The 24,387-nt window shown below is 53.4% G+C and overlaps 9 protein-coding genes across 9 annotated transcripts; 5 read left to right on the top strand and 4 right to left on the bottom strand.

Annotated features, from left to right (window-relative positions):
* Positions 1-596: 596 nt before the first annotated feature.
* JN550_001763 (uncharacterized protein) lies at positions 597-2,048 on the top strand (the record flags this gene model as incomplete). The annotated part of the gene is made up of 3 exons (XM_049312983.1): positions 597-903; positions 973-1,043; positions 1,098-2,048. 3 exons carry the CDS (start codon positions 597-599, stop codon positions 2,046-2,048), a joined length of 1,329 nt encoding a protein of 442 aa, XP_049176614.1.
* A 462-nt stretch (positions 2,049-2,510) lies between these two features.
* JN550_001764 (uncharacterized protein) lies at positions 2,511-3,111 on the bottom strand (the record flags this gene model as incomplete). The annotated part of the gene is made up of 3 exons (XM_049312984.1): positions 2,511-2,757; positions 2,881-3,020; positions 3,076-3,111. The coding sequence occupies 3 exons, from the start codon at positions 3,109-3,111 to the stop codon at positions 2,511-2,513; spliced, it is 423 nt and encodes a 140-aa protein (XP_049176615.1).
* A 2,342-nt stretch (positions 3,112-5,453) lies between these two features.
* Positions 5,454-8,144, top strand: JN550_001765 (uncharacterized protein; the record flags this gene model as incomplete). The annotated part of the gene is made up of 4 exons (XM_049312985.1): positions 5,454-5,716; positions 5,866-6,280; positions 6,859-7,780; positions 7,837-8,144. 4 exons carry the CDS (start codon positions 5,454-5,456, stop codon positions 8,142-8,144), a joined length of 1,908 nt encoding a protein of 635 aa, XP_049176616.1.
* Positions 8,145-8,396: 252 nt separating this feature from the next.
* JN550_001766 (uncharacterized protein) lies at positions 8,397-9,332 on the bottom strand (the record flags this gene model as incomplete). The annotated part of the gene is made up of 2 exons (XM_049312986.1): positions 8,397-9,104; positions 9,159-9,332. The coding sequence occupies 2 exons, from the start codon at positions 9,330-9,332 to the stop codon at positions 8,397-8,399; spliced, it is 882 nt and encodes a 293-aa protein (XP_049176617.1).
* Positions 9,333-11,675: 2,343 nt separating this feature from the next.
* JN550_001767 (uncharacterized protein) lies at positions 11,676-12,855 on the bottom strand (the record flags this gene model as incomplete). The annotated part of the gene is made up of 3 exons (XM_049312987.1): positions 11,676-12,109; positions 12,160-12,334; positions 12,391-12,855. 3 exons carry the CDS (start codon positions 12,853-12,855, stop codon positions 11,676-11,678), a joined length of 1,074 nt encoding a protein of 357 aa, XP_049176618.1.
* Positions 12,856-14,742: 1,887 nt separating this feature from the next.
* JN550_001768 (uncharacterized protein) lies at positions 14,743-15,869 on the top strand (the record flags this gene model as incomplete). Its single annotated transcript, XM_049312988.1, has 3 exons — positions 14,743-14,944; positions 14,998-15,742; positions 15,809-15,869. 3 exons carry the CDS (start codon positions 14,743-14,745, stop codon positions 15,867-15,869), a joined length of 1,008 nt encoding a protein of 335 aa, XP_049176619.1.
* A 460-nt stretch (positions 15,870-16,329) lies between these two features.
* Positions 16,330-17,565, top strand: JN550_001769 (uncharacterized protein; the record flags this gene model as incomplete). The annotated part of the gene is made up of 1 exon (XM_049312989.1): positions 16,330-17,565. The coding sequence occupies one exon, from the start codon at positions 16,330-16,332 to the stop codon at positions 17,563-17,565; it is 1,236 nt and encodes a 411-aa protein (XP_049176620.1).
* Positions 17,566-17,940: 375 nt separating this feature from the next.
* JN550_001770 (uncharacterized protein) lies at positions 17,941-19,524 on the top strand (the record flags this gene model as incomplete). The annotated part of the gene is made up of 1 exon (XM_049312990.1): positions 17,941-19,524. The coding sequence occupies one exon, from the start codon at positions 17,941-17,943 to the stop codon at positions 19,522-19,524; it is 1,584 nt and encodes a 527-aa protein (XP_049176621.1).
* A 648-nt stretch (positions 19,525-20,172) lies between these two features.
* Positions 20,173-24,319, bottom strand: JN550_001771 (uncharacterized protein; the record flags this gene model as incomplete). Its single annotated transcript, XM_049312991.1, has 3 exons — positions 20,173-22,979; positions 23,176-23,870; positions 23,991-24,319. 3 exons carry the CDS (start codon positions 24,317-24,319, stop codon positions 20,173-20,175), a joined length of 3,831 nt encoding a protein of 1,276 aa, XP_049176622.1.
* Positions 24,320-24,387: the final 68 nt, after the last annotated feature.

The raw sequence follows: 24,387 nt of genomic DNA on the forward strand, positions 1-24,387 counted from the left end.
ATGCATCTGATTGCTAGCAGGACTTGAGGCTTACCATAACGGCTGTGGACAATCCAGAAGAGGACGCCATGCCATCGGGGGGAAACATCTCGCAACAACGTTCGAAAGAAAAGTCAAACCATCGAATATCTTGCTGCAGGCAATAACTCCAATCGCGGTATTAGTCCTTACCTCACACACCTGCTAGAAGGTCGTATGCAGTAGGCGGGGCTCTAGCTACCCTGTCTTAGATGGGGCCATCGCTGTAACCGGGCCAGTTTACACTTGATATAAACTTGCATTAACGCAGGTGATGTGTAGCTAGGTAACTAAACAAGTAGGAAATCTGCTCCACGACTTTACGGGCTTGTTCTGATAAATGTGAAGATGATTTGAGATCAAATCCGCGTGAAACTTTCAACTCATTTCAGCGAGGAGTGTTCAATCTCGAATCCACCAAGATACCGAAGCGGGGGCTACAAGGATTCCATCACTTTTTGAGCTTCACCCGAGGCGCGTCAGTCGCGCCAAACAGATTCCACGACCACACACCAAGCTGGAGTGGTCTGGCGCCGGTAACATGGGTCATTCGTGAGGAGGCCATAATTCTAGGAACGATGAAGCTCAAGCTCAAGCCGTTGCTCTCAGCAGTCCGTCCACGGACGGAGCACACAAACATCCAGAGGTGGCTTTTACCTCTATTTAGGGACCGGTCAATTGCCAAGCGCTTCAAGTCCAACGCCAGCCCGCCGAAGGCTTCGGATCCGCTCCGTATACTCTTCTGCGGGTCAGACGAGTTCAGCTGCGCCAATCTCAGAGCCCTGCACGCCGAACACGTGAGGAATCCGAGCCTGGTCGAGTCCATCGATGTGGTGGTGCGTCCGGGCAAGCGTGTGGGCAGGGGCTACAAGAAGATCCAACATCGTGAGTCCTGGCCCTCAATCCTCACCTGCAAGCAGTATGTGTAGAACTTCCACTGATAGATCCCTGCAGCATTGCTCCGGGACGTAGCCACTGAGCTCGGTCTTCCCATCCATGAGCGTGATACGTTCACAGGCTGGGACGTAAGTACTGCTCCGTCCGCTTAAGATGGCATTCCCGTACTGAACCGCTGTTAGATGCCAGCCGCCACCAATCTAATAATAGCCGTCTCCTTCGGGCTCTTCGTGCCGCGCCGCCTGCTCGGAGCGGCCAAGTACGGCGGACTCAACATGCACCCGTCGCTGCTACCAGATCTCCGGGGCCCCGCGCCGCTACACCACACGCTGCTGCGGCAGCGCCCGTTCACGGGCGTGACGCTGCAGACTCTCGACCACCACAACTTTGACGCCGGTACCGTCTTGGCACAGACCCATCTGCGGAATGCGTACCGGATACCGGACGCTTGCACGGTGCCCCAGCTGCAGGATGCCCTGGCGCCTCTGGCCGCCGAGATGCTGGTCGATGGTCTGCGCCGGGGTCTGCATGTCCCGCCTCACGCCGACGCCGGATGGTTACCCAGGGCCGAGTCACCGGGACCCGGACCGGACGACGTGCTGGCACTGGAGCTGGATAAGGACGCGATGGCGCCCAAGATCACGCCGAGGCTGCGCCAGCTCCTGCCCGTGTGGGAGCCTGACTTCACCAGGCAAGGGGTCGGGCTCCCCTGGTCTGCGGACATGGCGGCACTGACACAGCGGACCATCGGACCGTTGTGGTTCAAGGCCAAGGATCATGCGGGCCACCTGAAGAGGGTCATCGTGCCTGGGGACGTGGAGTCTATTACCTTGGGCGCGTTCGACGAGGATTTGGTCAGGTACCGCACCGACCTGTATGGCGTGACGGTGTCGGACGAAGAGGAGACGTTCCGGACCTCTGCGGTCATCTTCTACCTACCCAATGACGACGCAATGTACCTTCTTGAGTCCGTCAAGTCGGACAAGACGCGTCAGGGAGGCCTCAGGATACGGGCCCTGAAGATACTCACGCTCAAGGTGGAAGGCGAGCGGGAGAGGCCGGCGAGATTGGCGTTCGAACAATTCCCGAAAGTCGAGCAAAAGCCTCTGAAGTCCTACAAGCTCTGTATCTAGCAGTGCTGCACCAACTTTGATGCAGTCGCCAGACAGCTAAACGACTGGCAGCACTTTAGTGACTGCATTTTGATATCAGAAAATGTATTAGTATAACATGTATTAATACACTCGAGCTTGTGCATGCTTGCTTCGGGTCATTGCACGAGAAGTTTCAGATATCTTGTCACAGCGGTCATAGAAATCTTGATTGTGGTACACGGTCAATTGGGTCTCATTCATCCAGAGCCATTGCCTATTCGATGATGTTACAAAAGGTGATGCCCCCGGATCACCGTGAACATGAGTGCTCGTCAAATCCTCAACGCTAGGGAGACCGTCATCGTTTCTCATAACAATGCCAAACCTGACTGCCGTCACAGCATGCCTTCCATATAGGGCAGCTTCCCAGAGCAAAAATTCAGTCGTTCCTATGTCACAGATATTGGGGGACTTATGTTATGCCTCGTTGCGAGGCTATGTTTACATGTTCTTGTTCTTCTCGTCCATGGAGCTGCCGGCGCTGGACGAAGTCTCGGTCTTGGTGAGGTTCTCGTCATCCTCAGCCTCAGGGCCGTGGACGCTCTCCTCAAAGACGGGCTCGGGCTCATTGATCTCGAACTTGGTCTTGAAGTCATGGAGATGGTTGGAGTAGCCGCTGCTGTTGGACCGACGACGCTCGTTGGTGAACTTGAATTGCTCATCAACGATTTCCTCGCCAGGATTGCCCCTGACGGCAAGTTAGCACACAGTTGCATAGTTATATGAGATGGGAACACGTGGCACATGGGCCAGTTCAAGCGTCGGCAATGACAGCAAGCACTAGCATGTAACACAGTGACGGGTTGCTCACCAGTTGCCTCTACCACCACCGTTCTTCTTGGTCTTCTTGGGATCAACACCAGCGAAGCCGTTCTGGGCAAAGAACTTGGGAAGGTTGTCCGTGGGAAAGGCGGTGCCTTCGGCAATGCCGGCGTGGTCCTTCTCGTTGTACTTGTGAGATCGAGTCACTGTGGCGTAGGATATAGTGTTAGCCAAAAGAGCTTACACGTGTGACCTGGGTTGAAGCTGGCAACCCAAGCATATTGCAAAGATGGGATGGCATCAAGGTTGACCATGGACAGGACGGAGCCAATCACGTGGGTCTGGTGTGAGATAGGGAGAGGAAGGGGAGAAAGGACGTCACAAGGTGATCATGCGGGGCAGCTGGTGAGGACGGGGGAGTATTGGAGCTAGTCTGACTTACTGTTGATGGATTGGTGGATGGTACGTGTAACGAGGTGGTTGTTGGTGATGGACGTGACTCAAGATTGATGTAAGAAGAGAAGATGGTTGATGAATTGGAGATTGGGAGGGATGTGTTTGGGTTGGAGATGTAGAACGGAGGGATGTCGACCAGGCGTTTGAGGTGGTTGATGATGGGGGGGAGGGAGGTTAAGTCAATGGACGGATGGGGGAAGTGGGGTCTGGGATTGGTAGGCAAGTAGGCACTTGGAGGGAGGAGGTAGGTATCAAGTGAGTCCAGCTGCAGCTCCTCCAGCAGTCTAATAAGTAACTAGAGAAGTACTCAAGTAGTTACTTGGTGTTAGTCGGAGGTGGTGGGCTTGTGTGTTTGGGGTAGCATGCATCAGTATGGTGAGAATCATGGGAGATGACATGGCGAGACCGGTCTGCATTTAAAGCATCCATCAGGCTGACCACATGCTGCCACGCCTGGTAGCAACCTGCTGCCACGGGCCTGCATGCAATACTTCCAAGTCGCATCTGCAGCGGCAGCCGGCCGTGATGCCTCGTGGAACCCCAGCGGGTTGATTGGCCTTCCAAGGGATCAGTCATTGCATGATCCCGAAATCGTAAGTTTGGGGGTTGCGCGGGCGGGCCCCCAGTCGCGTGACCTCAGGCAATCTCGTCTCAGAGCTCGCGTGAGAGGCCTACCCGCCTACGGCTGCACCGGGCGCCTGGATGGCGACTTCGGCGGAAGCTACGAGAAAACCTTGGTCCCCAAGAGAGGCTGGAATCACGGGATTCGAGCTCCCCAATGGCCGCCCGGCTGGGGATCCGGGCCTGAGACTCGCAACTCAGAGCTGCTGGAATAGTCCGTCAAGGGTGCGTTCGCCTTCGCAGCCATGGCCACCCCTGCAAGGATCACCTCAAGTGTTCATAAGCCGCCAATGGGCCAATTCAGCCATTCGTCCCGCAGGTTGACGACTGCATCGTTCTATCCTGTGTGGTTACGTCCCCACGAGGAATCCAATTGACTGCACGGATTCCAACGGATGGTTTACGGCGTACGTCAGCTGGGGCAGCATCGGTGTTTGTTGTCTCGCAGACAGCTTCTATGCCTGGAAACTCCAAGCCGCTGGATTATGTCACAGTGGGTCCCGTCGCTGTCGGCCAGCTTCAGGTACCGCTCGAGACCGCCAAGAAAAGCCGTGAGAATGCGGGGAAGAATCCACTTCTGCTCACGCGCTGCCTGCAGGCCGCCGCTCACTGCCCATGCGAGCTGATGGGGACTTGAGGACGGCTGGACGGTTGAGAGTATTCATCAGACCTAGTCCCGTTGCCCCCGTTCTGGTGCCAGCTGAAGGGTGCACAGCGGTTGGCCACTGTTGCGCAGTGGGTTCAAGATTTGTTGAAGCCCCTGACTCGGCACTAGACGAACGCTGGATCGGTCTGTGCTATCAGACAGTCAGGTGGATGGTCGTTCACAGTGACCTAGCTGGTGCGTAATTGATTGGAGGTGTCTTGTTAACTGTGTATTGCATTGTCCGTCGTACTGTGTATGTAGTTGTGTGTATCCCTCCCCTCCCCACCTCCCAGTCGTGGTATTTCCAAATACCTAGGAAATCCCGTAGTGCATGTGGGAAGTCCCTTACCCACGTGACCACCTCCATTCATTGTCCTGTAGACTAACCACCTCGTAAAGACCTCGTTCAACAACATCGAGTGTCGACTTTCCCATTTCTTGTTAGGCCATTGGGCACACAATGTGCACATAATGTGGGTGGCCACAACGTACCCATAACGCAGCCACATAATGGCACCATTGCGGGCCCCACGTATATAGCCTTCGTCCACATTGCGGGTAGTAAGTACGAGTGTGCTTCTCACAACCGTCGTCATTGGCCTCACATTTCCGGGATTTCCGGTGTAGCAGTAAGCCTCCGGTTAGTTTCGAGAACGCGCAGCATGATACTCGCGAAACGCGAGTATCCTGACTTTTCGCGGGCTATGATGTCGGGCCAACCAACTCTACGAGTAAAGTGTCGAAAGGAAACACATACATACACACAGAGATAGAATGCTATCTTCTACATTTTTCAAAGCACAGTCAGTCCAACATTCGTCACGGCACACTCTTGCTCGTAGTGTTATCATATTCTTTAACTTTTAACATATATAATCGTCTTAATCCACACTATCAAAATGTTTGGAAAGATCGCTCTTAAAAAGGCTTATGAGATTGCTGGCATGGAGGAGAAGTCCAAGCATGAAGCCCTTCTTTATATCAATTCGTCAGACCGAGAGCGGTATATGCGTCAAATCAGCGACATCAGCAACGAGCGCATCCCTCTCTCTGATACATATGGTATTGGGTACACCATCGTCTCGTTGACAGTCCCTGGCATTCAGGGTATCTACAACGCTAAAGAAGCCGAACGTCGTGCGACCGAAGCCAATGATTGGGCGTATGCCTAGATTCGGGATCACCTAAACAAGCTAGGGGCATTCGCGGCGTTGTCTATGCACGATCCTGTGCAAGCAGGCCAAGAGCTGCATCGCTGCGTTAAGCAACTGGGACTCCATGAGGCATCATCAGCAACGGGGTTTTCGACAGATTTCCTGACTTGAAAATCATTGTCGGGCACCTTGGTGAGCATCTGCCATATGACTTTTGGCGTATCAATCACTGGTTCGAGGATGTCAAGAAATCTATCGCGAAAGAACAAGGTGGTGTCACGTGCAAGAAGACGATCTATGATTACTCTAAGCAGAACATCTGGGTAACCACAAGTGGCCATTTCTGTACAGAGACGCTACGGTTCGTGGTGAAGCAGATTGGCGCCGACCGTGTGTTGTTCAGCGTCGATTATCCGTACGAGACAATCGAAGGCTGTTCCGCATGGTGGGATGGGCATGCCGAAGAGATCATCCGGGCCGTGGGCGGAGTGGAGAACTATCGAAAGATTGGGCGGGACAATGCGAAGGCTCAGATGCCTCAGTTTCGTAAAGCACGGCTATTATACCGTGCCGTAAACTGTTATACTGTAGTTTGAATAAGTCGTGATAAGATTTTAAATGTATAGTAGTTTATGCCTCGAACTCCCCGGCACTATCCGTCCGTCAGTGAAAGAAGGGTCCCGGACCCACCCAAGCCACCCCGGCCTGCGTCAGTGATCGCCTCCAATTGCACTGCGGGAATGGACAGGGCCTGCCTGGTTCAGATGGCGTGTACATAAAGCTACTTGCTGTAGACTTGGCCAGCGGCAACGTGCTAGTTCAAAAAAGCATGACTCTCTCAACACTGTACATTGCTCTGGGCCAAGGGACCAGTCTGGAATCGAGTCGCCAGCCCGAAGCAACACACGTCACTGCAGCGAGCGGCGACGCTCCCGCCGACAGAGCAGGCTGCCCTCCGCGATCGGATCTGATAAGGCCTGGCCGGAGAACGACGCTTCACGCTCCCACGCATATGTAATCAACCGCCTTAGTAGACGAATTTTTTTTCTATCTGCCCTTGCAGCCCAACAGCCGCATCTTGACTAATCCAGACATCTCCGCTCGTGAATTGTCCGTTGCCTTATTTGTAATCCACCTCATTCGCTGCCAGCTCCACGACTTCTTTCGTATCCCCCTGTTGGAAGTTCGCGATCCTGTTGCGCCTCGAGCGTTGAATTTGCCCCTCCATCTACCGACTCTGCCCCGCCATCAGTCACTCAAAGCCAACTTTGCGACAACAGCGAACAAGGTCACGGTCGCCACCCATCATCATCGACGACCACCTTATTGGGAGAAATTCCTGCAGCTGCATACCATGTCGCCCTCTGCAGTGACCATCGACACCAGCGACGACTTCGTCTCGCCGTTCGCCAAGTCGGTCCAGAATGGCTCTTCGGCGGCCCGCACCCTCGTCCTGGCCCCGCCATCGATCGCAAGCCACGAGGAGAAACTGCGCGATGTCCTCGCCGCCCACGACAGATCCGTCACAGATCTCCAGATGCTCGACAGACTATCCGCCGGCCTCGTGTCTCTCCCCCAAGCCACATACGATCTGATCCTCGTCCTGACAGATGCCGACGGCACTCGCTCCGAGTCGTCCCTCCTGCTGAACCGAGATGTCTTTGGAAGGATCGTGCCGAGTCTGAAGGTCGGAGGCAAGCTGCAGGCACAGGACGGCACGTTGGGACAAGCGAGTGAGGGCGCCGACGCACGCGAGGCTGTCCTTGCTGGTCTTGTAGCCGGCCCGGACGGGTTCACCAAGGCCGAGGACGAGGAGGCGGTCGTCCCTCTCAAGTTGTCGTTTGGGAAGAACAAGAAGAAGAGTGCAGCAGGCCCCGCGGTTTCGAGTGTGACGGTGAACCAGTCAAATGGTGCAGATGCCAAGCTGAGCATGGCGCCGCCTGTTTCAAAGCCGGCAGGCGTTGGCTTTGTGGATTTTAGCGATGATTTTGATGTGGACGACGACGACGACGATATTATTGATGAAGATACCCTTTTGACGGAGGAGGACTTGAACAAGCCCCTCGCAATCCGTAAGTCGCATTCCGCGGACAACTCACATTGAACCATCCACTGACTGATCGTCCAGCTGCTGAGTGTGTGCCGAAGGTGGGCAAGAGGCGGCGCGCTTGCAAGGACTGTACATGTGGTCTGGCCGAGAAGATTGCTGCCGAAGACGCCGCGAAGAGAGAGGATGCAGACGCCAAGCTCAAGTCGCTAAAGCTTGGTGCTGATGATTTAAATGAGGTTGATTTCACAGTACAGGGTAAAGTTGGGTCGTGCGGCAACTGCTCTCTAGGAGACGCTTTCAGATGCGACGGATGTCCGTATCTGGGAATGCCTGCCTTCAAACCTGGAGAGGAGGTCAGATTGCTGAATAACGATATTCAGTTGTAAGGGTAAATTATTGCAACCGGGGGAAACATGTGCACACAGCGTATAGATTCATACTAAACCATAGCATGGTCAGAAGAGGCCCTGCTGCTATCTGACTACATCTACAAGCAAGTGAAATGAAATGAAATGAAAAACACTACATCATGACCGCGCTCGGCTTTTTTCTGACTTCTTCTCTGACGTTGCTCTCCAGACTTGTCCCTCGCTCATCCAACCGAGATAGGATTCTCATGTCCAACTCCGCGTCCGTGGTCATCGGCGACCACCCCTATCTCTTCTGTCATATGGAGACAGTAAATGCTGCAACTCCCGGTGCAGCTCCTCCATTTCTTCATCCATACGGGTCAAGGTGTCGGATGCCGGGGCCATGAGACGATCTGCATTGCGTCGATGAGCTCTTCCGAGCGCTTTGTAATCCTCGCGCAAGAGCCTGTTGTGCCACTCGGCATCCCGGAGACGGTCTCTATATCTCTGGTTCTTCAGGACCTCCGCTTGGTGCTTCTCGGACAGCGCCTCGAGCTGGCCCTCCTTCTCGGCCAGGGCTATCTCGCGCTCCTGGCCGCGCTGCTCCATCTCCTGGGTCTTGGCCGCCAGCTGCTCGTTGAGCTTGGTCTGCATCGACGTGCTGCGCACCTCCAGCCACTGCTCGTAGATGCGGCAATTCAGATCCTCCCGCGCCTTGTGCTCTGTCACCTGTCGATTCAAGGCGAGCCTCAGCGACACCACCGTCTGCGTCAGCCCGCCGTTCTGGGCCGCGAGTCTCTTGACCTCGGCATCGGCCTCCTCGTCTGGGTCGCCGTCAGGAGAGCGATCCGGCTGCTCGGCTTTGACGACGAGCTCTTCGGATACGGTAAGTCCTTGGAGTCGTGATATGAGCTTGGCGTTCTCGTATTTCAATTCTTCGTTCTCTGTAGACAATTCCTTGCAGTAGGAACAAGCAGCACGTGTGCTTTGATTAGCCTAACGGGGTAGTTGGTCTATGATCAGGACGTTGACGTGGGTGGATTTTCTTACCGAAGGTGCTTGCACATTTACGTCGCCCTTCAGCTCAGATTTGATCTCTTCAACCGGCAATATCGCGATGTTCCGGGCATTGCCCATGCCCTCTATCTCTTCGTCGGAAGTCTTGGCCCTGACGATACGCTCGTAAGGTGCAGGCGAATGCACACGCTTCGTTCCTTGCGGCATGATGTTTGTCATGAGGAGCACACTCAGAAACAACCAAGATTTGTGATTCTAGAGGGTCAACCATACGTATTAAATCGAATTAAAGCGACTGTGCTGCCAGGTACTGAGCTTCGGCGAGGCGATTGCTACGAGCAGCCACGCGAGCAGGTTGAAGTACGCGTCTGGATACCGACAAAGCAAGGTTGACGTGGTGCCTAGGGCCACCCGTAGAAGAACCTCGTTGCCTGGTGAAGTAGAACAGACGTTTACAAATGGAACATATATTTGCCTCAGGAATATACTGTCCCTTTGTCCTCGGCCACTCGCCCCTGAAACGCCCCTGAAAGGTTCTCTGGAGACCACAGATGTCCTGTATCCAGAAGGCGGCACCCCGTGTAGTGCATCTACGGAGTCAAAACATGAATGGATAGTGTAACTTCCCATGGACCTATCTATATATCTGACGGTCAATGTCTCGTTCCTGGCCCATAATCCCATAGATTCACCTCCTTTCATGGAAACTACCGTTCAAAGTTAACAATGGCCAAATAGAACCGAGTCGCTGTTCAGATGTTGTCGGTTCAAGGTCTACTTGCCAGACAACAAGATCCGGCCCTCGGCTAGCCCGGTAAATGCTAGCCCAGTAAATTGCGACAGATGAACTGTGAACACTGAGGCCCAATGTGAGATCTTGAGCCCCAGGACGGCGACATGTGGTATCGATGGTCAAAGAACACAAGGGAATATGAACCGGTATATTGAAATTTGGCAGATTTGTAACAATTGATGTATGAAGCCTTGGACTCTTCATGGCGAGGAAGGAAGATTCGGTGCTTGTCAAAGGCCGCTCTACACAGTATACCTGTTTACGAAATGCTAAGATTTACAGTCCCGGGGTTGATCCTGTATAGAGAAGCCACAGTAGCATGCAAAATCTACGATAGATGCATGAGGTGGTCAATCGTAGACTAGTCTATGAGAATCAACTGCATCGTGAATGAGTGGAAACCAAGACCGATCGTTATCTCGGTTGCCGTTAAAGTAAATGGCCATATGAGTCAATGTAGGGCACACGTCAATTACTCAGGCAGTCCTAATCAGGTACTTCTACTGATACGACCTGCAAGGTGAACACCAAAGCATGCTGAACAGGGAAACAACAAAGTATCTTGTGGACATCCTGGTGGGTGTCTGGTCTGGACTACAGTCCATGCCTAGTCTGATGTTCCGGTTTGCTGTTGGTACGTTACTGCCTGTTGGGTATCAGAGAATGCCGAAGTCTGCACTTCCCCTACGCGCCAACCCAATATCAGCAGGGGATAGGTGCAATAATGGTTGGTCTTTGGCCACGACGTAGAAACTAGCAGAGGAAACGTCATCCCTAGATATCTGATTGGTCTTGATTTCTCATAGATAGACAAGGTACAGTCGTCCAATCCAATGTCCAAGTCCAAGTCTAAATAGCGATCTGCCCTCCCTTACTTCAACGATAACCCCTGGCCACCCACCCGTACGGCACAGGGACCCCCCTGAGTTGAGAACGGAGGCACTGGCTTCTTTTGTGGTAAGGAAGCAGTCCTCGAGCAGACCTTTTGACGTGGAATTATGGCGGCTCTTGGTTCCTGTGGCCATATGACGGTGGCCCTCACGAACCCCATTCCACTATAGGTGCTGCATATCAGCCCTGATCTGGGGGAGATAGGTCCATGGCAACTGAGAGCGATCTTGGATCAAGTTCGGTAGATGTACCCGGAAGTGGATATGCAACTGATGGTTAGGGGGCGGCCTGCTCTTGCGATGCCATAAACACCGTGGAGGAGCGCGCTTAAATCGGCATTTCAAACCAGTGGCAACGCGTAAAACTTGCAAAAGGCATTCTTTGTTTTACCCTCACCGCTCCTTTGCTGGATTGACTCGTAGCGTATCAACGGCCAGAAACACCGTATTCTCATGGGCACAACGTAACCAGACATCTTCCAACTTTTGTCGTGAAAGGAGATCAACAAGCAACTCGGTGTATGTATACGCTGGTCATGTGGCTTCGAGAGTACTATGGAAAGGATACGAGCAAGTGATAGTGGAAATATATCAATCTGCCTTGGCTCCCCAAGCATTCTGATGTCTTGTCTATAATGAGCGACTAACGGACATGATCGTAACACCAGTACTCGCTGTAAAAAATCAAAGTAACCTTCAACACCTAAAGATGAAGCGAAGCCAGAAATACAAGTAACGCCTCCCAAGTAAACAACCTTGAACGCCGCGCAGAAGAAGCAATCAAACCTTCCACCCCCTTACTCCTCATCATCAATCTAAAAGGGTATATTGTCCTGCAGAAATTACCCTGCGGGGGCTGCGAATGAACTACCACAAGGCATTACTGTCCACCAGGTTTGCGTTTCTCTGGGGTACGACAGCCTTTCTCGGTGAGTGCCGTGGCGAGTAGCGTGGAGAGTACCTCGGAGACACATTGTTGCTCGATTTGAGACTGACGCGTCTGTATTTCGGACTGTAGGACGCCCGATATTGTTGGCCTTGCTGGAGTTGAATGGGCGCAGGTCTGTTCACAGTCTTCTGTGACATCTTGCGCTTATGGGTCAAGGGTTCCCGCCAGGAGCCTCCGAGCATGCGCCCGGGGAATAGTGCTATGATAAGAGCCGAGGCGATGAACACAAGCACTCCATCGAGGACAAGGAATAGGATCTCATTCTGTGCGAGGGCACTTGATAGCCCCTCAGAGATAGCGATCATGCGATAGAATGTGCGTGTCGAGAGGAGTAGCGTGGCGATGCCCAAACCTGTCTGTATTAGCACAATGTCACTTGCAGGCTAGCAGTTCCATACGTACCAAAAAGAAAGGCACTGAATCGTTTTTTGTTGTATACTGCAACACCACTTGTATCAAGGCCCCCTTTCCTCTCTCGAACAGCCAGGGCGAAGCGAAATCCAAGAAGTGTAAAGATAAGAAGGCTCGATATGTGAACTGCAAAGCCGGCTACAAGGACTCGAACCCCGGTGTCATTCTATCGACAAACGTGTTAGTGACTTCATGAATACATTGCTGAAGGTTGGCTCTCACCAAAGCGCGATCATTTGGAACTGTCGAAAGGACTCCTCCAACTGCCTGCAACACCACACAGATGGCTGTTAATGCATAGAAGACGACGTTGTGCCAACTTGGTCTCCAAGCGCGGAACTGTTCGCCGTACGCGGCCACAACTGGCGGCATAAGCCGGAAGATGGCGAGTGATATGATTGTAGGGGCCAGAATAGTCGCAATGTAGGAGAGGACGAATTCGGTTTTGTCGCCATCTTCATGGGTCGCAAGTAGTAGGCGACTGGCATACGCGATGACCTCAAGGCAGAGGCCAGTGGCGACTATCGTCGAGAAGACGCTGCTGTGGTATCGATGGCACAAAATGCAGGCGATCGGCAGTAGAACTGCAAATAGTGCGAGCAATAGAGCATTGCCGGCCAGCGAAGGTTCATACTGAAGGTAGCCGTAGTAACAACCGTCCTTGCTGCAATCTCCTGAGCTGGCCATTTTTGCTGGACTGTTTACATGAATGATCAAGGGCAGATCCCTCGAGAAGCAGTGAAGGTCTTGGGAATGAATCGTGCGGCCTTCGCGTTTATACGATAGTATATGTGTAGGCAGGGCCCGAAAATCCGGGTGCAAAACCCCGCGGCGCTTCGTCCTCCAGCGACACATCCCGAATAGAAAGACTGGTCCGGTCCGAGTTATTTACCCATGACCAGATCAACCGATGGTTCTGTCTATCTCCATTCTACAACTGGTCGGATGGCTGAGCAGTATCCCTGTGGTCTGCATATGCAGTGTTACCTGTTGGTTGTTGCCTTCCCTGTTCACCTTGCTTATAGTAAAGGATCGGCTTTGAGTGGAGCTTTGGGCTCAAGCTACCGCATGTGAGCAAACAAAGTATAGTGCAACCCGGTCTTGGACACGGCCTCAAGGGCCACTCTCGAAAACTACTCTGAGAGGATGACACTGCCCCACAGGCTATGGGGCACCTGCTGTTATGCTTTTGGTAGTCATCTGCTCAAGAGGTAGCTGTCCAATGAGGGACGGGCATTGGTGAGTAGTCGTCCCAGTGCTCCGGGTCGACCAGTAGACCCCTGCTTTTCACCACCAATCACTTTGACAATTGCAAATTTACGCGCCTAACTGTAGAGTCTGTTTGGTCAAAGTCAAGAAGCCTGTTTGACGTGCATACATCATAAACGCGGTTCCTTGTTGATCCACAGAGCCAGTGTCGATGATATGGCACGAGAAATGCGGTAGATCTTGACCTCTTCAGTCAATGATACATTATCACAATCATAGCCTTGTCTGTCATGTTGGTTGCAATGGTCCAGATGCCTATCACTTAATACGTGTATAATCAGACTCAATATGGATATGGAAGACTTCCTTGCAAGGCGCCAGAGAGGGACAGACGAGATCGATATTGCTTGCCCAATACCGGAGGAGAAGTCCCACTTCGTCGCGGCAGGCCTGTGTAAGTAGTTAGCTCGGTTGGCAGCAAGGCATGTGAACAGTGCTGCTACCTTCACGCAAGTCTCGAACGACTAAAGTGGAGCATATGAGCAATGCTGCAAGAACCCTGGCGTTCACGAGAGCATCGCGCTTAATCCTACGACCAGAGCTGCCGGCCCAGAATGCAGTTAGCTGCCGGCGCTTGACTGCGCATCGCGGACGACTGGCAACCTTGCAATAGCGCAGTGGGCAGCGATGAGCTGTCTTGATCAAAAGAGACTAGACTTGTGAGGATGATTGCGGCCCTGCAAGAAGCGGCAACGGTGATAAGCTGGGCTTGGGGACGAAGGGTGGGCAACGTGGACATCGTCTGCGGCCTCGAATGCGGCCGTGGACAGGTTGAGGTCTACCTAGGTAACCGAGCAAGAAGTGCCAGACAAGCCAGGTTCAGCCCAGGCGCGGATGGCTGGGCGGAACCTCCCACGGGCGCAGCACCCGGGGTTCCGCCCCCAGGTACCCCTGTCTGCCCCCCCAAAATCACCAACGGTCAAAGACACCGCAGTGCTGCAGCCATTCACGTCACGGACGATCCCTGATAGTTTAGATCAGCAACATTTCGAGGCACACTGTCGCGTCTGGGGCGCAGAAGGCTCAGAGAGGCCGTATCACGACGACCCGATTCTGGCTATAAGAGCACAACGCTCAAATTCGAGCTCTCTTGCTACCAGTTGGTTGCAGGCTCGTGGGCTTCGACGGCTGCTCGTGACGTCAGGCTGAAATCCCGAAAGCGAGAGCGGGTGGAATTTCCCAGGCTGTGTTCTTCGTCACCGCACCGAGTGACACGACCACCAAGACTGCACGCCAGGGTAACGTGCATGTTATAGAATCCGAGTCCCCTGCAGTCCGACGCCTTCGGGCTAGACTGAGGTTGCAATGATCCTGATCAAGCGTATACCGCATCACTGCCGAGTTCATCCCACCCATGCTCAGCCACTCATCCATGTGCCCAAGGCGTACAGGGCAGACTACCACCTTAGGGTCAGATGGTACTCCGATAAGTCAGAGAGCGATCCCCGATTAAGAGATTTGGGTCGGCAGATACAGGATGATTATGCCCAAATCAGAGAGAATTATGGTTCGCAACGTCAACAACCCGCCTGAGTACCTAGCATCCTAACATCATCACAGACACCCCAAAGAACCCAATCGTTTTGGCTCACGGCCTTCTGGGGTTTGCAGAACTTCAGGTAGCCGGAGGCTGGTTGCCCTCAGTCCATTACTGGCGTGGGATATCAGACGCTCTCAAGGCAAATGGTGTCGAGGTCATCACTGCCGCTGTGCCGCCCTCGGGGAGCATCGAGGAGCGGGCCGAAAAGCTAGGGCAACACATCGCCGAAGCAGCCCAGGGCAAGAGCGTCAATATCATCGCTCACAGTATGGGCGGCTTGGATGCCAGACACATGATATCCCACCTGCAACCGAAGGACGTTGATGTGTGCTCTCTTGTCACGGTTGCAACGCCTCACCATGGAAGCGCCTTTGCAGACTTCGTTTTCAATGAAATTGGTGCCGAGCGGTTGCCAAGCGTTTATAAGATCCTGGAGGGTGTTGGGTTCTCAACCGGCGCATTCTCTCAACTAACACGGGAGTATGCCACAAAGGAGTTCAATCCCAAGACAGTCGATGACGCCAACGTACGATATTTCTCTTACGGAGCCATGATGGACCAGCCATCATTACTGAGTCCCTTTCGTCAATCACACAGCATTCTGCAAGACGCCGAAGGACCCAATGATGGGCTGGTGAGCGTCAACTCCAGCAGATGGGGCGAATACAAAGGGACCCTCGTCGGTGTAAGCCACCTCGACCTGATCAACTGGACAAACCGGCTAAGATGGACGATGCGAAAACTTTGGCTGGGGAAGGATCCTACGTAAGTTACACTATTTACACTTCTGAGGTCTGCTCAAGGAAGTTTTGAGAACTGACAATCATCAAGATTCAATGCGATTGCTTTTTATCTGGATATAGCAGACATGCTCGCAAAAGAAGGTCTATAGACGTCAACTACGCGCAAGCCATTGGGCGTAATCCTGCATCTGCGGACGAGATATAGAACAGCCCCACCATGTACACAACAGACAAGACATACGATTAATATGTAGATATTCCCATGAAGACTTAAAGAAAGAGATACCGGTGAACGTCTTCTGTCCTATGATATGGATATCTGTCGCAAGTTGTCCTGACATCTCAGCGACCTCACATGGGCCAATAGGTGCCTGAGATTGCCTGTGGCGTTCCCTACAGCGAAGCTAGGGTTTTCAAAAGCCTTGAGCCCCACTACAGATTAGGTGCCCAACCAGGCGCCTTCTTCACCAGTGGGGTTCAGGTGCGCCTCATCCCGCCGGCAGGGCATAATCGTCTTGGAGCGAAGCTGTACGTACTGTACTCCCATCGTACCGTGACTTCGAACGTCGCTACACTCACTCTATCGAGGGCTTGAGATCAAGGCCCACAATGTATCCATCCAGAGAGAGGTTTCGGGGCAGCAGCCCGCCACCAGATATCGAGCTAGCCGAACCGAAGGTAACGGTGGAATATCTCGAAGGCCAAGTCTCTGGATTGAGCCTCCAAGGCAAGGACTTCCACCAGTTCGCACTTCTTCCCGTGGAGCTTCAGCTCAAGATCTGGAAGCACACCTTGCCCAGCACCACCATGATACGAACATCTACGTGGGAAGGGAGTACCACTCTCTGGCCAGTCCTTGAATTTCCCAAGCCCCCGGAGCCAGGCAAAGTCTACGGGAGGATACCCACTATACCTCCTTTTCCTGACCCAGAAGACCACCCTGCTGCACTACACGTCTGTCGTCTCAGCCGCACTATAGCTCTGGAAAACTTATTTCCCCTGAACGACGCCATCTCCAAGCAGAAGAAGGGCAGATGGCATGATTACATATCAAGGAATGACATTGTGGACCTTGAGATTGGCAGGCGTGTGATCCGTAGTCTTGGAGGACCGCGGAAACCTTTTCAGACGCTCAATGAAGCCTTGAGGAAGGTGGAGGATGAGAACCCTGGTCAGGGCATACAATTCCCTGAATGTGTCATCTACGATGATCTTCCTGTCTTTCCAAATCCCTTCTTTGAGTTCAGCAGCCGCAAGTACTGCGTCTTAGTTGCCCTGCCCGAGATTTCAGAAGGGTACCGTCAGGGTTCCGAATTCACGTCGGTTCCATCGGACTACCCAATAAGAAAAGGCTACGTCGCGGTGCGCCTCTCCGATATTGAGGAACATATTCTTGGGTCCAAGATCAGTCTCGGAGCCGTCCCTCCTAGTCTGTGGTATCAAAAGCCTCGGGATCCTTGGTCAAGATATTCCCAGGAAACTGGAAAGGGCAAATTCCGACCCTTCAACCTATACCCCTCGCATATCCTATATATCTACTCGCACGTATTACATGAACTTGCCTTTGGTTACCACAGCGACTGTGTCACTGCCAGAAGATATACTCCGACAAACACGCCCTCGAAATATCTCTCAGTATTCCAGGCACTGATCAATGGCAACGACTGTCCAGCTTGCGGAGAGGCCGTGTTGCCCCGGATTAAAGAGTTATATGGCGACGCTATCGATTTCGAGAAGATTGAGATATTCGTCTTATCGTCAAGGAGCTGGGTAGAGTCTCGTGAAGGGCACTGGGAAACAGTGGACGTGGAAATACCGGACATTCCGGGGTGCGAGAACATGTAAATAAACAGCAGTCTTTAGTTGCGTCTCTTGCGCTGTCCTTGAGGCGCGTTGTCAGAGCGTTGGCGGGCCTCGGCACTATCTACTTGCTGTGCCGCAAGCTTACTCTATGCACCACACAGAACAATGCCTGACTAGACCATGGACCAGACAGTAATCAGACGCTGCTAGACGACAGTTTCTAGCCAGGGAGCCTTGTACTTCTTCACCATCGTTGATATGCCATCTCTGTTGTACAATGTGTCTTTTTTACTGTTGTGCGGCCTCTGTATCGCTGCGCACGTACAGCAGGCGCATCTGACCAGCGCGGGGCTTGCTGACAGGCCCGTTGTTAAATATGGCTTAGACCAGGAGACGCGTGGATATATCCAAGATCTCATGGATCGCTTCCATGTCCCAAGCATTTCTGTGGCAGTATTGAAAGGAAACGAGACGTACCTTGATGTGAGTGTAGCCCTCGAAATCTTGACCGCAGTGGTATCTCACAATGAAGAACAGTCCTTTGGCTATGCTGTCCTACCGGATACACCAGCTACACCTGACACGCTCTATTACCTGGCATCATGCACCAAATCTTTCACCGCAGCCTCGCTGCTTTACACGCTGGACAACTACACCAAGGCCCATCCTGGAGACCGCCGCTGGAGTATCGACTCAACCCTCAGAGAGATATTGGGCGAAGATTTCGCCCTGCCCTCTGACTACGCAACACACCACGCAACGCCGAAGGACGCTCTGGCGCACCGTCTAGGCCTACCGCGCTGCGATCTGTCATACGGCGGCGAGGGCTATGGCATGCGGGACCTGATCAGAAGCCTGAGACACTTGCCCGCTTTCGCCGAGTTGCGCCAGGAGTGGCGCTACTTCAACCAGGGATACATGCTCATCCAGGCGGTGATACAGAAGCTGAGCGGGCGCTGGATCGGCGACGTGCACCGCGAGGCGATTTGGGGGCCCCTTGGCATGGACTCGACCGTCATCAACCTGACCGAGGCTCTGGACACGGACAGGCAAGGGACCGCGAGGCTGGCGTATGGGTACTCGTATAACCCTTTTACGGCCAGCGTGGACCACCAGCCCTGGACGGACACCGAGCTGGTCGGCGGAGGCGGGATCATCAGCAGCGTGTCGGACGTGGCGAAGTGGGTTCGGGCTTTCATGGAAGGCGGCAAGGGCCTGCCGTTGGAGAAGAAGGATTTCGAGGCACTCACTAGGCCGTTGATGCTCACGACCAGCCCAGGTCCGTTCGAGCACATGAGCCCGCTCCTCTATGCCATGGGCTGGGAGGAGACATACTACCGTGGCCACAAATTCGTAACGCACAGTGGGGCGGTGAACGGCTACAGCACGAGAATGGCCTTCATGCCCGAGGAACAGTGGGGAGTTGTGCTCTTGTCCAACTCGTTTATATACGGCACGATGGCAGAAGACGCGGTGTATATGAAGCTCATGGACGACTTTCTAGGGGTTGAGGACGGCCAGAGAGAGGATGTCGCTGGGAAGGGGGAGAGGCAACTTCAGTCCATGGCCCAGGCTTGGAAAACCTCCAGAGATAGGGTGTTCCCGAACGTCTCGGATATCCCGCGGAGCCTCCCGCTCAAGGCTTACGCGGGCAGGTATTGGAACGATGGATTCAGAGGACTAGAGCTTCGCTTAGAGTCGCCGCGGGAGTTCACATTTGTCAAGAACCGCGAGGATCCGGTGTTGAGGGCGGACTGGAGGAGGCTGGAAAATATTACGATCGAGCTGGAATGGGTGTCTGGAGAACAATTTCTGGCTTGGGGTGCCTCGGAGGTCTTTGCTCTGCTCGGCGTAGCTGTCCCGGCTGAGTTCAGGATTGGGGATGACGGTCGAGTGAAGAGCTTAGGAATATATATCGAGCCTAGTATCATTGACCAGAAGGTCATGGTATGGTTTGATAGGGTAGGCGATGAAGTTCAGGACATGTTGGGAGAGCTGTAGATGCAACATCTGTAGAGATACCGCGAAAGCTTACAGGGACCTTACCCATATATAGCCCGGTTTGTCACACGCTTTAAGAACGGGAAATGGTTCATTTTAAATTTTCGAGTTGGTGGCTATGTAATGCGGGCCATTTGTGCCACAAAATGCTTTGTGTACCCGATTGCCTCAAGAAGTTCCTCGTGAGCTCCTGATGCTTCATATCCATCGTTACAGCCATCTCTACCTCGTTCTACGCTCACAGCCATCGCTATTAACAGTTCCGTGTGCAATTCTGATGCATATGAAAAGGAAAGAGCAACCGACTTGGCCATCCATTGTCAAAGAAGAAAGGGTGAAAAAAAAAGCTCCGTTTTCTCTTTAGTCATTTCCCTGTATCCATCGCACATGCCAAGCTGAAGTGAGGAATAGAAAGCCACATAGATGCCTTGCGAACGCCTTGCTTGCTCCCAGAAAATCATGGGTTAGAAATAATTAAATCAAACGATTCTGGGGTATCTCGCTTCGAAACGAATGTCTCATAGAATGTCACGCGCTATGCATTTCTTCTCCGAAATGATGACGCAAATAACTTGACACACCGTGCCAGATATAAGCTGCGCATGCAAAGGTGTGGTGTCTCCTGGGTGTTTTATTTGCCGGGTCGAATCAGTCATCGTCGAGATAGATAACCTCAACTGCGGAGCTCTGGTGAGTGAGCTGATGACCAGGTCTCTTGGCTGCTGTCCCGTTGGGTCTGGTATCATCGTCACTGTCAAAGTCACTATCGTCGTCAGGAATGACCGGCTGCCAGGATCCATCGGCTGAGACTTTGATCTCTTTGACCTTCTGCAGGTTCCTCGCCAATAACTGCTCCCTGACCTCTGAAAGATAACCATCGATACGCAAGCTATAGGGACGAGCGTCGGCCTGACATAGGGGACACTTCCACTTATCGATCATCGACGGCTCTTTCGGGCATCGGCTGCAGTCTGAAGACTTCTTCGCTCCACAGATACAAGATTTCTTTCTCGGGCGGGTTTCGAGCCATGTTTCGAGGTCAAAGCACTCCAAATGCGTGCAGTCTTTACCCCGGACCGGAATTGCCCAGAGAGTGTAGCTAAAGGGGTCAGCCAGGTTGATGCTGAGATCGCTTACAACCATTGCGATCTCGTCGTCGCCCGGGTCCGAAGATCCGCCAAGGCGTTTCTGAATCTTGGCTCGTGTTTCCTCCGTGGGTACCATCGAGGCCGTCCCAAGGTTAGAAAGTGCGTAAATCGAGCTTTGGCTCAAGGTCTCGATAACCTCAACAGCTATGAATGGCGTCTTGTTCTTTTCTACAGCCCTCAGGGCGGGGTCTTTAGGAACAGGAACGGAGATCTTGAGCTCATTGATGCCTCGTCGAATGAAAGAACCTATCTCAATTGGCTGGTCCTTAGCATGATGCTGTTTTCGCTTGACGGTCAGGACGTTTGTGTTGAGCTGCATATAGATATGCTCCGGCCAGCTAGTTTCACTGAGTACCCACTCGTTCTCCGGGACATCCGTAGTACTGCTCCTCATGAGACAAGTCCGTAATCGCATACGGATTGACCCATCCCAGAAAAAGTTGATTGGCAGAGAGTCTCCTTGCACCTGCTTGTTGCGCGAAATACTCATGTGCTCCGTATCAGGAATGTAGAATTGCAAAGAGTAAAGGCGCTGTTGTTGAGGGATCGGAGTGGCTGGTAGCGCAAGGCGTTTCACAGCCTGGTAGTATCTCTCCGTCGGCTCATTAAGTTTTCTCGGCAGCCTCCTTGGACTTCGTAAGTGTGCTTGGTGAAGAGACATCTCAAGAGACTTCCTGTCATAAGCGTCACCGGGATACTGTGACTGCGCAATTCGGTTGTCAGCCCGTATCAAATTTGCCATGGAGCTGCCATTAGTGCTACTTTGGTGAGCTTGACGATTGATAGGAGGCTGCCGTATGCCCTGTCGCATTTGACTCATTTGATACAAGAGCTGCTGATTAGCTAACCTCTGTTGGTTTCGCATCTGCTGTCCGGCTGAAGCCTGTCCATTTGCGATGTTAGCCGAGAGAGGAGTCCCGAACATCGACATGCCATTGGCTGGGCTCTGAGCAGTGGTCAGGGAGTTCGATATCGGATTGCGACCCGGCTGAGCTTGAGGCGGCGCTTGGAAGGCCATCTCAGCTGGCAGGACAGGAGAAGCTTGGCCTGGTGTTCGTGTCTGCGGCACCTGGTTTGCTGTATTCAGAAGATTCTGAGAATTCTGAGCTGGAGAACCCGACCCGTGCCGTTGGGTTGGAACACTGTTGAAGGTTTGCATTTGTGGTGAACGTGTGCTAGGGACTGAAACAAACTGTTGGGACGCGCGTCGACCCAGGTGCTGCATATAACCTGGAGCATTCACGGGAGATTGTACGAACTGGCCGCCGTTAGGAGTGTTGGTTACTCGCATTTGATTGGGCTGGCCTTGGCTTGCGTTTGGCGATTGAATTGGCGAGTTGCTCGGGAGATATGGATGTGTAGGCGAGCTTGCATGGCCCGAAGTTGTTGTTGGCACATGCGTCGAGGGATGCTGGTATTGAGCAGGTACAAAGCTGCCGCCAGTTGTGAACGTATTCCCATTGGAAACTACAGGAGAGTACGGATTTACAGGAGAGTGGGTTTCCTGTCCTGTGCTGGGAAGCGTAGGCACAGATCCCGGGTAGGTCGTGGTGGGTGAGGATTGGTGTGAAGGCGGCGCGGAAACCCCCTGTGAACCCACCTGGCGCACGTTAGGACGGGGTTGTTGCCTGTGCTGTTGCTGGTGGACTTGCTGATATTGCTGGTGAGGGGCTTGTTGATGTTGGTGCTGAATAGTTTGTTGATATTGCTGCTGCTGAGTTTGATACTGTTGCTGGGGGGTTTGCTGCGGCTGCTGTTGGGAGGCGAGTGTGGCCTGGCTTGCTGTTCTTGTCTGAGCGATGAGCGTCTGGAAACGCGATATCAAAAGCCGGTTGGTAGGGTCCTTATGAAAATCTTGGGTCATTCTTGGAACGAAGTTACCATTCCCGTCCAGGTGTGTCATTTGATCCTGCCTGAAGAGTTCGTCCATCTCAGCGCCAACCATGCCGTCCATAACCCCCAAGGCCCTACGCGACGCTCTAAATACGATGGACTGAAGTATCTTGGAGAGGAGCCCAAATGTGCTCAACAGTTCGTCCATAAGCAGGGGATACCCAAGCCTCCTGTGTTCGTGACTCGCCACCATCCAGTGCTGCGACAGCCTCACTAGGAAGTTGAGGACCTGGTGGATAGTGCTGGCATAGACGTCGTGTTCTTGGAGTATTTCATCCAGCGGCCCAGGGAAATTAATGAAAAAAGCAGCATGCTGAGACCGCAGTTTGTTGTTGCTCTTCAGGATTGTGCCCATCAGTCCAAAAGCATTGTCTATGAGGTTTGTGTCATGAAACCCTTCTACACAAAGGTTATCTAGAACCTCACGTTAGCAATTATGTCTTGGAGGAAGACATCAAGGACAAAGAAAAGAATCAGATACGAGGCCAGGCGAGACGCGCGCCCACGTGCTCTTGTGCTCTTGTGCTCGGTTGCCCCCCTTGCTCCCTCGACCTGAGCAGCCGTCTACATGTCACAAAGCCAGATAAAGGACGAAACTTTGGTAACTTACGAACTATTCTGTTGCTGCTAGACCACGCGCAGAAGACCTGGTGTAGAGCGACGAAGAAGAGGTCCCCAGCAAAACATGCATCGCGAAGCAGCTGATACCGAGGCCTTTCCACACTGATCTCCAAGGCGTCCTCGCCTCCCTGTGTTCTAACATGATTATCGATGACCTCTGCAGCATGGAGATGCTGCAAAAAAGCTGCACTCATGTTCCGTCCGACGCGACGCCGCTTTGCAGGCGGTTCCGGATCCACGTGTGGCGCCTGCGGCAGAGCTGCCGTCATGGGAATGGGAGAGGGGGCGTTCGGATGCGGAGGACCATGCGGCGCAAAAGATGCTGGTGATGCTGGTGAGAATGCGCTCGATATGCGACTGCCAGCATCAGCCTCCGGGGGATTTACTGTTCCATCCGCTACTGCCGTATCCCTCGGTGCCGGAGCCCGAGCTGCAGGCTCGGTGTAGTCTCCGTCTGTATAGTGTGCGTCCGTATAAGTCGCCCCTGCTCCGTCTACTGGTAAGAAATGCGCTTCAGTGACTGGAGCATATGTTGCTGCCGCTGCCGCGGTCGTTGTCGCCCCGGGCGCAGGCCGATTATTCCTGCTAAAATCGTTTGGGCCCACGCCTGCACTCGGGTTGTAGGCTGCCGGGCTCGGTTCGTCGCTGGGGGCTGGAGAGGGCAGCACAGCCGATGCCGAAGGTCTGCAGGATCTTTTCAAGTCAGCGAGAGTTCAATCCCATGTGGCGTGAGACGGCCAAGCGGCGGAGATTAGACATCGCGTGCGCGGCGCAACAGTGATGAAGCAAGGGAGGATTTCCTACGCTGAGGCTGACGGCGCTCCGACAGAGAGCAGATCCGATGGGGCGGGCAATTGAGGCCACAGTAGATGTGTTGACAAGGCTGAGTGCTGCTGCTGAGGAGGTCGTTGACCGTTGGGCCTGAAGGCTTGCGGTTCTGGCAGGGATTCTCTCGGTGGTCGGTTCGGTGGGCGAGGGGTGGGCTTGACCGGCTTCGCAGTTGTCATCCACGAGCGCTGGCGGCCGCCCAGGAAGCGGTTGACCGTGTCGTTGGTCGTCTGGAGCTGGTGTTCGTCAGACGAGGCGGCCCTCGTCGAAGAAGTGCGATGGCCTCCCGTTCCCGCTGGCGCCATCCCACTCAACCGCGCCGCATCGCACCCTCTGCAGGATCAAGGATCAACGGAGGGGGTGGGATCTCGCG

The sequence above is a fragment of the Neoarthrinium moseri genome (genome assembly GCF_022829205.1).
Source record: "Neoarthrinium moseri strain CBS 164.80 chromosome Unknown scaffold3_Wmoseri_CBS_16480, whole genome shotgun sequence".
Classification (NCBI taxonomy): Eukaryota; Fungi; Ascomycota; class Sordariomycetes; order Amphisphaeriales; family Apiosporaceae; genus Neoarthrinium; species Neoarthrinium moseri.